The sequence below is a fragment of the Argiope bruennichi genome, chromosome 5 (genome assembly GCF_947563725.1).
Source record: "Argiope bruennichi chromosome 5, qqArgBrue1.1, whole genome shotgun sequence".
Lineage (NCBI taxonomy): Eukaryota > Metazoa > Arthropoda > Arachnida > Araneae > Araneidae > Argiope > Argiope bruennichi.
The window spans coordinates 36,487,868-36,503,526 of NC_079155.1; the positions used below are offsets into that span (position 1 = coordinate 36,487,868).

The 15,659-nt window shown below is 29.9% G+C and overlaps 2 protein-coding genes across 3 annotated transcripts in view; both read left to right on the plus strand.

Annotated features, from left to right (window-relative positions):
• LOC129968581 (SEC14-like protein 2) overlaps nt 1–15,659 on the plus strand; it is a 61,472-nt gene that overhangs the window by 43,289 nt on the left and 2,524 nt on the right. For both annotated transcript variants that reach the window (XM_056082610.1, XM_056082611.1), the window contains exons 5-11: nt 2,032–2,094; nt 2,380–2,473; nt 4,125–4,219; nt 5,043–5,121; nt 6,737–6,817; nt 9,592–9,678; nt 12,081–12,190. In XM_056082610.1, coding sequence (XP_055938585.1) covers nt 2,032–2,094; nt 2,380–2,473; nt 4,125–4,219; nt 5,043–5,121; nt 6,737–6,817; nt 9,592–9,678; nt 12,081–12,190 — 609 coding nt within the window. The remainder of the gene's footprint in view (nt 1–2,031; nt 2,095–2,379; nt 2,474–4,124; nt 4,220–5,042; nt 5,122–6,736; nt 6,818–9,591; nt 9,679–12,080; nt 12,191–15,659) is intronic.
• Nucleotides 1–15,659, plus strand: part of LOC129968580 (prodigiosin synthesizing transferase PigC-like) — a 147,732-nt gene that overhangs the window by 15,230 nt on the left and 116,843 nt on the right. The window lies entirely within an intron of this gene.

The window sequence follows — 15,659 nt, forward strand, 5'->3', positions numbered from 1 at the left end:
ATCAATGACTTTCGGTATATGATCTTGTGTCTACAACTGTAGTTGTGTGTCAATTGTTTTTCTCCAATTTGTCGTCTAAAAGGTATATAAAATACATGCTCTAAAATACATGCTACTTAAAAATGTTAGATTCACATCAAAGATCTATATTTTGTAATCATTGTTTGCTAATACCAGGTAAAGAGCACGTGGCCTTGCCCGAGGCCCTTGTTTTTGCTAGGAAAATAAGACTTTAGTTGAAAAATCCGCAAGAAATTTCCAGGAGAGCATTTTTGCTTGTAATGAAAGAGGGAAGAGGGAAAACATCCCTTTTTCGAATATGCGAGAAAGTTTCTTGATGACCACATTTGCTGGTTTAACATTTCCTAATAAATTTTTTGGAGGAAATGTTTACTAAATCATATTAGCGTATAATATCATTAATCATGAAAAATAATCAATTTTGTCTATAAGGAAAACTGATATGACAAGTGTCTTTGACTGTCATTCATTTTTGACTTTCGTTTTATACAGAAACATTAAAGAAACGTGAACTTCTATTCACCAAACTATAGATGAAAAGTTAATATTAATGATCAAAAACACGTCTTTTCATAAAAGGCAAAGGAAAATTAATTCAAAACCATTCATGATTGAACTGTGATATGTAAAAATATCTTCAAAGGGCATTCGATGCGCGATTTGACACTTCTTATTCATTTCATGTAAACATGTAAAAGAAATATTTAGAATTAGAGGCCGAAATATAAGAAATGGAAGTTCAAGATTTTGTTATTAAAATTCCTTAGTTTTATTTTTTTTTACTAATCGCTTTACGCAATCTGTGGGTTCAATAGGACTGATGGTTTCTAAAATTTTCAATTAAAAAGTTTATATAGCTTGGTCTTAATGGGCTTACCAGAAAAATATTTTTAAGTTTCTGATTTTGATAGATATGCAATGCGTACCATTTTAAAATTCTTCCATCGTTCTACTCATTGTGCTATGTTTCTATTTTTTCTTTCTTTTACTGTAAAATTTAAACTTCGTGATGAAATGAAAGTGAGATTAAGCTTTAACTAAAATAAAATATTTCCTACTGAAACTATTTAAAAATGACCTTATTTTTTTTAAAAAAAACTTCCATACTGCTTACTGAAGTAAAACGTTTAGCATAACAAAATATAAAACAAATTATATTGAAAATATACTTTAATCAGAAATCTAATGATAACTGAAAAATTAGCTACATCTTCATGTCTTTTACATCCGCAGTGTTAGAGAAAAGCCAGATGAATAATTTCTTGCGACACTCACAATAATTTGAATCGCTTTACAAAAATTGTAATATATTGTTATAAAATAAGCTTAAAATTATTTTAAAAATCCGTATAAAATAGTTAAAAACTATGCAGCAGTTAAATTGGTAACGTCGAAAAAATACTATGTTGTTTGCTACTTAGTTAAGCGACAGAATTCCGTTTAATTTTTAAATTAATTATAATTTAAAAAAATTGTTCCAAGGTGCATATTCTAATCCTCCTAATTGTATCGATACGACACACACACACACACACACACACACACACACACAGAGAGAGAGAGAGAGAGAGTATTAAGCATAAACATAGAAGTAATTTTTGTTTCATGTTTTGCTCATTCTTTTAAATATCCATCAATATTTCATCGAAAGGTATAAAGATGGAACTCGATTCATTACTATATTCTGTGAAGCATACCATTAATTATGGCAATGACATCAATTCCATCATTTTTTTTTCAATATACCAATAGCTTTTGGCGTCCATCTTGTTCGCCTGCAAGATCGATTTATTTAAACTATAATCGTAACCCATTATTCACTTTTTTGTTGAAATTCGATTAAAATTTCTCAATAATTAGTTTTTTGGTAATTGGTTGAAATTTTTAAGAGACTTTATAGACATTCTGTATTATAAATAAGTATATATTTATTTGAGTTTTTAATCGCTTCATTATTTATTTTCTAAAATTTCTGAAAGGTTAATTCTTTTCATTGATTTATCTTTATAGCATATCTTTTGGAGAGAACAATACAATGTGGATAGAATACTGGTTGAACACAAGCCATCAGAAGTAAGGAGATTCTGCATTAATCTATGAAACATTAATTAATCAACGTACTTTAACTCTTACCGCATTCTCTATGGCGTAGTCCTTGATACATATTGTTATTCTTTTCCACCTTCTTTACATGGATTAAATAATTGAAATTTAATTGCAAATGACATCAGACTTGGAGATTTAAAGTTAAAATTAGTTAGAAGTATCCATAAATTTAAAAATAAAAAATTTGCAAATTACTAGATAAAATGATGTGAAAAACACTTTACATTAATGTGTCTAAATGTCCTCTTGCAGGTTATTAAGAAATATGTACCATTCTATTTTGTATGCTATGATAAAGAAGGCAGTCCTGTTCTGTACATTGACTTTGGTAACGCAGATATAAAAGGTAAGATTGAACTACTGATAAATACTAAAAATAGAATTTATGTATGATGGTCCTTTTTGAATCTATGGTCATAACTGAAATCGAAAAATCTCGAAAGTTTAGGTAATTTATTTCTGAGTAACAATATTTTGATTGTAGCTAATACTTGATTTCTGACAGTCTTTTTAGAGTTATTTCACAGCAGGTATGTTCAAGCACTTTAGTCTTGGGACATGAAAGGAGAAAAGGAAGACTTCTTAAGTATGAGATCAAGTGAAAACCAGAAAGAGCGGTCACTTGAAAGTATTTTCACATATTCTATAATAATGGTGCTATCATCTTCCCGCCTGCATAAATTGTGGATTTTGGAAGTGACCTTAAATATGATGAGTGCTCAGATATTTACTTTCAGTTTCTCCTGCATGAAATATGCTTCATAGTATAGTAAAGAAAACCAGAATTTGTGTATTAATTGCATGGTATTGGCAAACACTAGTTTTGTTATATTGTTAAAGGATGCCCAAAAATTAACGCAAGATTTGAATTTGCCATCATTCATACAGTAAAGTTGTGCCAACGCTATTAAAAAATCCATTTGACAGATGATAGTTTAGGGTTAGTAAAAATGGAGCGTTACACTCAACAACGTGTTAACGTAATAGTTGACAAATAAAAAGCACAGTTTCTTTCTTAAAATTGTTATATTCTCATTGAATCGTAAAATAAATAGGATAAGGTTATGTGTGGAATAACACATAGGGAAAATCACTTCCACACTTTGTTGGTACATTTGTACTCTTTAATCGAAATTTTCCATGACCATTTTGCATAAATTTGGTTGAATTTCGTTGATGCAGCGTTGAATTTCCTCCTTCAATGCACGCGTGCTTGTGGGCCTTTTGGTATAGACCTTAGATTTCAAATAATCCCATTAAAAGAAATACACTGGTGTTAAATCACATGATCTAGGGGGCCAATTCTCAAATTTTCAAAATGTGGCCTCCAGATATTCATTATTTTTGAAATATTGTTCAGCAATGAAAGCCCGTAGTTCTATGGTGTAACTCCCAATTTTTATTAACCTTAAACTATGAGTTGTCAAATGGTTTTTTTAACAGGGTTGCCAACATTTTATTGCATGAAGGTGGCAAATTCAATTACGTCGTTAATTTTGGGACACCCTTTATATTCTAAGGAATCAAACTCTTAGAAATCAGAAAGTTAATTGTTGTGTAATTTAATTAGGGAATAAAAAGAATGTAAAATACGAATTATTAATGGATTAGAAAGAAGAGATTATTGTTATTTTAATTGTAGTACATTTTTTATTCTTCAAATTATAATGAATTATTAAAAAATATTGCGAAATATTGAAATAATAAATATATTTTTTATAAGATAGTATCACTTAAATGAAATGGAAATTTAATGAAATAAATGTTTCATTGGCATTATTGTTGAATGAATAATAAGTGTACTTTCACTTGGAATAAGCCACTGAATAAAATTTTATAATTCCAGTTCATCAAGAAAAGAATGGAAAATCAGTTGGAAAATTCCAAGTTTACGAATATGAATATGCAGAGTGAAACACAAATAAAAATGCATAAAAAATGAAAACAGCTCGGTTGAAATATGTTTTTTAATTGATAAAAATATGTTCTACTTTTAGGAATTTTCAATTCTATTAAGCCAATCGAAATCTTAAGCCACTGTGTCTTCACTTTAGAAGGGCTCACGGAGAAATGCAGAGCACAAACTGCAAAGGTATGAAATGAAACAAATCTTTAATCTTGTGTATTTTCTAAATAAAGCAGATAGGAAATAAAATAAATATTTATTATTCGAAATTTTTTGATCAAAACATTTGTGGCAAGGTCTTTATTTATTGGATTGACTGAGCATTCTTCATTGAATTGATTCAACTTTTGATATGAACAAAAATTCAAAAGTCAGCTATTAAAGTACTTACATTTTATAATTTTAATTAATGGTATGCTGATTCATTGTTTACAGCAACAATTCCCTTCCTTTCTTTCTTGATCTAGAAAGTCAGTAGAAAAAGACGAGGACAATTCGGGAAATGATTTATGGATTTCGGGAAATGATTATGAAATGATATTCGGGAAATGATTATAAAAAAATGATGATTTATAATTTCCAATACATGCCTTGAATTTAGATTTTGGTGTGATTTCTTTTTCTACTTACCAATAATGATAACATATTCGTAGAGAATAGTATTTGAAAAACAAAATTTAAATTAATTATATTGTTTTAATATATAATTAAATTAATTATTAAAAAAGAATTACATTAAATTAATTAAAATTAATTATTAAACTTGAAATTAGGAAAAAAAAAGTTTCATCCCTAAAAGCATCTTCTATAAAAGTTTCACGAAAAACGTGTCTTTAAAAAAAGTACATAAATTTCTTCACAATAGGGTAATTCTTATTTTGGAAGAAAATAAACTTAAAAAATAATCAAATGCAGTAAAATTTATCTTATATACATCCAATTATTATTTTATATTTATTTATACCTTAATATTTATTCTTTCGATGACTGATAGTTATTTATTTTTCAGTTAGGAAGACCAGTAACAAAGGCTTGTTTCATATTTAACTTCGAAAACCTGACCTTTGCAAATGCAACGAACAAAAAAAGTAAGTACTTTATATTTTCATTTTTCTTTTCCATTTTTTTTTCTTTTCAACAAAAATGTTTATACTTATTTGTTTAATGTCTTACTTACTTGTTTGTAGTTTAGTAGCATAAGAGCCAATTTTCGTAACAACAGCATCTCATCATATTATTTAAGAAAGTTATTTTTCATTCACATCATGTTTTCTGACCAATTCTGTTATTAATACGAAACACAGCACCATTCTTTAAACAGTACTTTGAGGTGAATGGATTGAAGTATCTTTAACTATAACTGTAAAGGAGTTATCCCCACCCTGCCTAATCATGCAGTGTTTAATTGAATGATTGTTACTTTGGTAGTACTCAGAAACTATTTAAAGATCTCTAGACACATAATGATTATAAAAATATAAATATTATCCGAATCTACATTTTTCTACTTATCTTCATCTTTTGGATAATTTTTCTTTCTACTTGATGTTTTTGAACAAACTTTCATAGGCGAAAAAAATGTATTTTTATGTTAATCCTACACAAGCGCATCAATGCATACTGCCATAAGAATAATGTCAAAATCTCTGTCTATCGTCTCACACGCATGGTTTAAGCCAATTCAGCATAAGTTTTCATTGATATCCTTGCCTATTGATTATTAAAAAGTAAATAGCCAAATAATTGGGATACCTACAAATTAAAATACGAATAATTGGGATACCAACAAATTAAAATACGAATAATTGGGATACCAACAAATTAAAATACAAATAATTGAGATACCAACAAAATAAAATATTAAAAAAAAAAAAACGATTGCCACTTCTTCAGTTAAAGAAACTCTTACTGCAGTTATTACTTAACTTATTATTGCATTACTGGACTAATAACTTTTAATCAATACCATCTGAAAATAAAAAAAGACTATTGACTCATTATATATTTCTTCTTTTGAGATATAAGTACTTGTTAAGTACTTTCAATGCAAACCATTGCTCCATCCAATGCCCGAAGGTGAAGAATTATGAGTTCAAGAGCTTTGCTATCCTACCATGAATCCGGAAATCGTCTTTTTAGATACTTCCAATAAAGCTGATGACCTGCTGGCGAATGGTCATCAGCTAAAAAGAGACTATCCTGAGGGGATCGTTCTAATATGTTGAGTTGGAAGGACGTATAGTGGAAGAGATGATTGATGGTCACCGGGAGATCTTTTTTATTATCTGTGGTATTAGATGCGGTTACATTGTGCCAGCCTGTATTAATATTTGCAACGCTTTGACTAGGACAGAATAACATTCTACTATCCCTTTCCATTTTTTAGGGATATGAAAACGAAATTTAATTTCTGGTATACCTTTTTATGTATATGCAAGTAGTTACATTTTAATTCTGCATAATTAATTTTGCAAATAAATTTATCCTTCAATCAATATTTATTTAGAAAATGCATGCACTTTTCGGAAAATTGTACCATTCCGGTTCCCTTTCCAATGTTACTTTTTATCCGGTGGCACAATAAACTGAAATTTTGAACAATCACTTTGAAAAAAAAAGAAGACACGTCAGCAAGCAAAGTAACATTGAACATAAATTTATATGTGGTACTGATTTATTCAAAAATATATATTATTTTTCTAGTGTTGGAGACCGCACTTTTTTTCGCCAAAATGTTCCAGGATAATTATCCAGAGAGAATCAAATCCATCTATTTCATTAACAGTAAGTTTATGTATTAATGAATTTGTATTTTTCTTATTTCATCATGTTTGGATATTTATTAATGAATTTGTATTTTTCTTATTTCATCATGTTTGGATATTTATTAATGAATATGTATTTTTCTTATTTAATCATATTTGGATATTTATTAATGAATTTGTATTTTTCTTATTTCATCATGTTTGGTTATTTATTAATGGATTTGTCTTTTTCTTATTTCATCATGTTGGATATTTATTAATGAATTTGTATTTTTCTTATTTCTTCATGTTTGGAGTTTCTATATATCTCATATCTTCTAATTACTTCTTAATGTTCAAAAATGGTGCGTAAATTTCGAAATATTTCTGTTCAAATTTATGGCATACATTTACAATATTAGTTCAATAAATTAATTTTATTGATGCTACATTCACAGTATTTTTGATATCATATGATAAGTCAAGAGAAGCTACAAGTAAATTTTGGATATGAATGCGTTTACAATTTCAAAGATTGGCAATTACAGAAGGATCGTTATTATTGAATTACAGTGTTATCATAAATAAAATTTTCTAATAATATACGAGCCTCGTCTTCATAAATTATGAAATTTTCAGCATAATTGTAATTTCTGAAATATAGTAAAAGTTCTTGCTATCCAACGGCAATTATGACTTTTCCTGCTAGAGATTATTTTTTAATGAATAAATATATCGTATATTGAAAATTTAAATATTGAATAATAAGTTTTGTCACTGAGCCATATGAAAGAGAACTGAAATATAATTTTTACATCACCCATGAGCTCACTTTAAAAAATCTTCATCAAAAATTTTGCTTGCAATTCACTGGAAAACTAGCCCTTGTAATTCTCACCCTCTGTGTCTGTGACCCCATGTTCTATTATGAAAATGACTTGCTCCATTATTGCTGATTTATTTTTAAAGTTCGAGTTATGATTTTAGAATCAAACTGTATTATCATATTTTAAAAGATAAAGAATAAGGTTTGGAAATTTAATTACAACAATAATATTTGCATCTGGTACAACACATGCATTAAGTTGCAATGCCTGTAGTCAGTATTTAAATTTAATAATGACAATAATAATATTTGCATCTGGTACAACACATGCATTAAGTTACCTGATCAATAGCAAGCTGTTCTTCCGATAGTTCAGATTAAATAGTCTGTTGATTTAAAAATCTCTGGAAGATTCCATGAAATTGTTTGAATTAAACCTAAGCAGTACCTGAATTAGGATTTGGGCCTCATTTTGCAAGTTTCATTTGCAGCAAGGACAAAACTTTTATCACAAGATTGGTAACAAACTGCTTCATAGTTCTTAAATCATTAGATCGTTTTATTCAAAACATCAGAAAATTGATACAGATTCAGGTATTTTATTAATCTCATATAGTCGAAAATACATTATATTGATAACTGACGACTATATGGAAGGACTATAGACATAATAACTAATATTTATATAATATCATAAGCAATTTTATTGCTGGAAATATTAAATTTCAATCACTTGTAATTTCTTTTCAAAGAGAATTTGGCTTATCCTTTAATTTTTTGAGAACAATCTAAATTCTTTGGCAACTGTTCCTAATGAAATTTTTACGAATTGATATGGAGGAATATATAAAAATTTCAGTTCGTCCATTTCAGAAATATAGCGAAGTTTACCTTATTTAATCAATAATAAATTTCTTATTCACAATTTTTGATTTAATGGAATCCAAATGCTTATTTACCATTATCCGTTTTTAACGGTTTTCTCGTATAATTTCTTTGGAATAGACAGATTTGAGTTTATTGCTTGGAGAAGTCCTGAACTTCCATCATTACTTCATTTTTTGAACGTAAACGTTTTTCTTGTAACTTTTCTTAAATATTTCAAAAGTGTGGCGATCAGATTGCGACAAATTTCTCGTAAGTCGGTTTATAATACGTCCCAACGGAATTTTTGTAAGGACTTTGAAGTACAAAGGAAGATAGATGTATGGTTGAATATTATTATGAAAGAGAATTCTATTCATTGGGCGAAGGCTAGGACTTTTGCTTTTAAAAGCCTTGCGAAGTTTCATGAGAGTACTGTACAGCTTCGCGGCTGAAAATGAATCAAAACTTGTTTACAGTGACCACCTCTCTCACAGTTTATGGTACTGCAGATGTTGGCAAACAGATGATTGATTGCACCATTCTTTTCTCTCATCACTTCCTCAATAGTAAGATACTTTATCTCATCGATGGATTCAATATCAGGGAAGAAGTGTGCCTTGACTTGATTTGAACAGATTTGATATTGATTTCTGCTCTTCAAGGAAACCTTATTCATAACTGTTCGGCCTAAACAGAACTGACCACAAATTGTTCTCATTTGATGGCAAAATTGTCTTTATGCTCTTCTACCAATAAAAGCCGTACTACTATACGAGCATATATCTTTACCAGTTAAAATCACTTTAAATATTCACAACCAATGAATCGGCTATTCGTGAACTGAAGTACATTTCTCAAATGTTCAGTTACAACCCTAGATGTTGACGTTTCTATATTTGATTTAAAAATAAATGTTTTATATCTGCCCACAATTCATTTGGGCCAATTTTATAAGCTTATTTTATTGCTAATTTAATTATTTTATTCATTGGATTTTACTTTTTTGTGTAAAAATGCATATCATAACTTGGGACAATAAAAGTAATTTCAAAATTGTATTTTCTATTAGATTTTCGTTAATCTGATCTATTTTTTTATGAACAATAATTTTTTACTTTCAGCATCCCTTTATTTTACCCTGGCCTTCAATGTGATAAAGCATGTCTTAGCATCTGTAGTTTTAAGTAAAATTCGATGTTACAGCCCAGGTATGTTCTTTTTAATTAGAAATTTTAACAAAACACAAATTGTAAAATTTTCTTTGTGCTTGTTTGTAATTGTATTTCAAAAAAGTATGGCTTGAACTTTAACTGCATTTTTATTGTGTTTAATCTCTATACGAGGAGTTTCAATAAATAATTTGCAAGCTTAATATGTCAGGAACAGAGAAATAAGCACTTTCTACTTTATTCTGTATACATATCTCGTATACATAGAAATTATATTTCTTTACAAGAACTGCGCGAAATATGCTTCAGGACAAAATGAAATTTGCTACAATCGCCAATAAAGTGAATTCAATATTTTAACGAATCTGTACGTTTCTGACTTCTCCGAGTCTTAAAAACACATTTTTGGAGTTATATGAATTTTTCAAACTGTCTATAAAGAGAATAAATCAAAAACGCTTTGATCTGGTTGTATGAAATATTGAATTTGGTCTCACTTTGGTGATCACTTCTGCAATTAACAATAGATCATGGTATTGCAAATAAAAGAGATAAAAAATAATAAAAACATTAAAATTGATAAAAAAATAAAGAAAATAAAAAAATAAAATAAAAGGATACATCAGATTAAATGTACAACACAGATTTAATGGAGCAGAAATCAACAATAATGTAATAGCCTAAGTAAGGGAAAAGCAGCATGTAAATTTTGTTTAATTTCAGACAGTAAGTCCTTTGGGCACTTAATCTAATTAGTTCCAAAGATTTTGTTGTTACTGCGTTTTACTTGACATATGTATCCATCTTGACAGGCAATTATAACGCCCTTATACCAATCAATGATTAAGGAAACGTCAGGAGTGGTCTAAAATCGTAAAAAATTGTAATAAATAAAGATACATAACTAAGCCAATTTCATTCATAGAAAAGTTGAACTTTTTTGTTTAAAGTTACAATATGCCAACCAAAATTTACTTATTATGATGATTTGGAAAGAAGGATAAACTATGACTATTTGAAAGGAAGGACTAACTGACTATGGTTAATTCGAAGAAAGAACAAACGATGGTTAATTGAAAGGAAAGACTTACTATAATTAATGGACCAATAAGATGGGATGACTAGTTATAATTGACTAATAAAACGGAAAACCGTGCAAAAAATTTAAAATGTGATTTGCGAAGAATACAGATTAACACAATGAACATGATGCAGTTCTTTGTTGATTTAGAACATCTTTTTCTTTTGGAAATTAGGCATGCATATCTCAAATGATACCGAAATTATCCAGCCACCGACTCATGATTAAAGGTCGAATTTTGCATCGAAAATTGAAACAAAAGGAATATTTAAATTCTGTCATTATCCAATAGATCAGAAAATTCTGAGCTTTTGTGGAAATATCGATAACATGAGAACATTTTGCATAACTCAATGACCTATATGATTCCGAATTTGAATTGTATGCTCTTCTGGTTTCGGCACTTTACTGTTTCTGCAAGGAGAAATGTCATCGAAGAATTCTAGAGATATTCTTATCCTTCATGTTGCAATGCTTCCTCCCATGGAATGAAAGGGTTTTTCGTAGATAACAATACTTTATTTAACAAATTTAAACTATTGAATTATGTGAGTATGATCTTCCGTCCCATTAAAAAAAGGCTTTAATTTAGTAAAAATCGAATCTAACAGTTGCGGTTACAGGTTTAAAATTTCAAAATTTTCAACAAACTTTTTTTTATTGGAATATGTGCTCCATAGTAAAAAACAAACAAACAATAAATATTGTTGGTATGGCAACTGTAGCACGAAAATCACTAGTGCTAGACAGACTAAGAAGAAAAGAGAAAACAATTGTGGTATGCCTACCAAAGACGTGAAGTTAACAGACTCCTTTTGGCATGGCATGTGCTTTGATTCTAGGTACCATCTGCCGCATGCAAAATGTCATCGTGGTTGAGTAAGTCAAGTAGAAAATTTTGAAAATGTTTTTTTTGTTGTTGTTTCTTTGCTGTTATTGGTTATTTCCTCTTTTCTTAATTTGTCTAGCACTGGTGATTTTCTTGCTACAGATACCGTTCCAACTCTATTGTTTTTTGCTTTGAAATACACATTACAATAAAAAAAATGGCTCTGCTATTTGAAAATTTTAGAAATTTTGCCATTGTTAGAGCTTAATCGTTGTTTTTCACATCATTCTTGAGCGCCTACCTCAAAATACCTTAAACCAAAATTTAATTCCGTTCCTTTGAAAGGCATGATAGTTAGGTCTCATATATCGAGATAGTTTTTTATAATCACCTTGTATATATGGAAATGAATTGTTCATTTTGGAATTATGTTTCTCTTCATCCTTTATGAGACTTATACCAAAAGCCCTCATGAATAATTATACATGCTATTAATGAGATTGTAGCTTTCTCATGAGTGGTTTCTTTCAGACGACGATTGGCGAGGCGCTCTTCTTGAAAAAATAGATGCGGAGTTATTACCTGCTTTTCTTGGCGGAACTCGCACCGACCCTGATGGAAATCCTTTATGCCACTCAATAGTAAGTAAAAACGATGATCTTTTTTAATGCTTTTTTTTTCAATATTTAATGTGCCAATAACTTTTTTTGATAGAAAAAAACTTCTCTAAAGTTATACAATCTAAACTATTATCTTTTTTCCCTCCCTTCAGCTTAATTGATAAAATGGTTTGTAAGACACTTGTGGAGATTCCAAAAGGTTACAACATTTTGTAGCAAAAATCAAACGATTTGTTTTTCTTGGAAATTTGCATAATTTCATGCTACAACAGTCATCTGCAACCGCTAAATGGCTAATTAGAAATTGACGCGAATATTTCAAAATGATTTGGAAAGTTCTGAGGCAAAATTTCCCTTTCCTCGAAATGGGAAATTTCTAACTGCGAATTCACTAAATAAGTCTTTGCTAAGTAGTTACCTGTTTTTCAAAAGAGCCTCTTACACGTTATGTTAAATATAGGGTGGTTGAGTTTACTAATCAGCCTATGTTCGATGACTTGCATCAAAAATCAATATTCCTACGACAAGTTGAGTGATATCAAGCTTGACATTCACTGATGTCCATTTCATTTAGTTTAGTTTAGTTTAGTTTAGCTATATTAACGTCCCGTTTGAAGCAACACTAGGGCTATTTTGGGACGGACCTCGTAATTTTGAACCGCGGTCAGATGACGAGGACTACACCTGAGCTGGCACCCCCCTCTCCACGCCACACCACACCAGCGGGAGGACGTTTGGTCATGACGGATTTAACGTGCAACAGACCCCCTTACACGACGGTTCTTCGGTGGAGTCGGGTCACGAACCTGAAACCCTCCGGTTCCGAAGCCGAGACCTTACCACCAGGCCACCGCGGCCGATGTCCATTTCATATAAAAATGTATATGTTAATTGGCGCTTTTCCCCATATAATGCACACATTTCTAGAAGATAATAAATCCGAACGTTGCACTTTGCTCCAATAAGGACTGACTTAAAAGTATTTTTTATTTGAACCTTTTGTATTATATTGTATAGGGTGTCCAGAAAAAAAGTAGTACAATCACTTATTTTCTTAATTTCTGATGCTAAACAAATATTTTCAACTACAAACTTTGATTTAATAAGATAGGTAATCATATAAATCTAATATGGTGCCTGTGAAATTGATTGTAAAATTAAGAAAAAAATTGTCCTTATATTGTAACAGTATTAGTTAATAAAATGTTTTCGGTTTATAATCATATTTTCACATAAAGTGTTATTTTTTATTTCAAAATTTGCATGAGCCTTAATATTTCAGGATGATCTTTTGTTATACATTTTAAATATAATACATTTATTAGAACAGATTATTAAAGGGGCTGAATCTGAAAATAATGATGTAGATATTAATTCTTAATAATTCTTTAAAAATGGTTAAATAATATATTAATTAAAGTGTTTACAAAACTTGTTCAAAATGAACATAGAGAAAAATATTCTTCTAACAATACTTGCATACATGTACATTACGATGTAAGTTAAATTTAAAAAAAAAATCATCGTTTGAGGGTTTCATTTCAAATGCATGTTTGCTTTCTCGTGCCGGCGTCCTGGCATAGGGGTAGCGCGTCTTCCCCGTGACCTGGGTATCCCGGGTTCGAGTCCCGGTTTGGGCATGGTTGTTGTTCTATGTGTGAATGTGCCCTCCTGTAAAAAGAGGTTGTGCAAGCGAATGAGTGATGCGTGAGTAGCAAAGTCGTACTCTTGGCCCTAGTTGGCGCTGCTATAAAAAATAAGAGACGTCCCCCTCAGGCTTAAATCGCTGTCTTCGTAACAGCGGGCTTGTCAGTGGCAAGTGCCATAAGAAACAAACAACAAACAAGCTTTCTCGTAAACGTAGTATGGAGAAAGTACAAAAACCGTCAAAAAATTCGAACTCCAGATTTTGACAAATCATATTTTAGACCTCACTGAGTTCGAAAAGCACATTTTTGGAAAATGTCTATCTATCTGTGACAAAGACCAGCTAGTCGGTTAAAATTCGGTATGATGTCAAATTTTCTAAATTTTCTATCAAATTTTGAGCAAAATCCGCTCAGAGAAAGTCTGTCTGTCCGACTATTAGGATATAATTTTACACGTTAACTACTAATAGAAATAAAATTCGATAGAAATAAAATAGCTATAGAAATAAAATTCGATAGAAATAAAATAGCTATAGAAATAAAATTCGATACACATAATTAACATCTATAATATAGACATCAATAATATATCAAATTTTGAGTCAAGTCCAATAATGGATTGGACGTATGTCGGTCTGTACTTATAGAAACACGCAAACGCGATAACTCAAAATCGAATGACTTAAACATATCAAATTTTATACGTTATTTTGTGATTATAATTGTAGTTTTATGTCCAATTTTTATTTCAGTTGGTTGGGAAATACGTGTCTAAAACTCAAATTCGATTTTTGGATATGCATGCCAGGGATTAATAGCCAAATAACTCACCAAATGAAACGATAGATTGAGTAAAAATATTAAATTCACGCCATAAGTTAATATTTTGTAATTATTGTACGCCAATGCCAAATAAGGAGTGCCACTTGAATTATGAGTATGCAGGAATGTTTTGGAGAGATCACTACCGTTGGTTTTTTGAGTGATTGCTTGATCTTCTGCTCTTGATTGATTTCGGCTTGAACCGTACAAAACTAAATTTAAGATCCGGTTCCCCACAAATCTTGCACATATGTCAGTTTCCATCGAGTGCAAGGACAAGAAAAAACTCCCAATTCATCGTAATTCATCAATCTCTTATTGATCTGGAGTAAAATCGTGCAGAGATGAGGGAATGCCTTATCACATCGCCATCTACATCATTTGATCATGGCTTCGAAATGAAGAAATTCGTTTCAAACAGCTTTCATGTAAATTCAAAATAGGACGTAAAACAAAGTAATACTTGAAAACAGAAAGAAATGTATTAATATTTAAATATATTAATATTTAAGATCAGAATTTTCATTTTAGAATCGGGCCATGCTAACCTGGGTACAATTTCTAAGCTTCCAAATTACCCTTTTACCGAATTATTCATCTTCTTTGTTTATCTTATCAGTATTTTAAATTACAACATCGCCAAATAACCTATGTTAGAAATTTAACCAAATTTCATTAGCCCTGTTTTAACCATTTAAAAGATTATTTTTGCTACAGTATATTAACCCTTTCTAGGGCCGTGGGAAGTATGCTTCCCACCAAATTTATCAATATTTGTATGAAATTATGTAGGTTGGCATAAGTTCTGACAAATTTTTTTAGAAAGACGGAAACTTAGATGCTCCAGTTCTTTATCTCACACAAAATGATGTGTCTTGATTTGTTACTTAATTATTAATTAACCAAATTAATTAATTAATCAAATTAAATGTATCTAATAAGCTAAATTAATCCTTTTCTTATTCTAATTTCAAGTTTAAAAATATTTTAACATAATATGACTAGAAAAAAATGGCCCT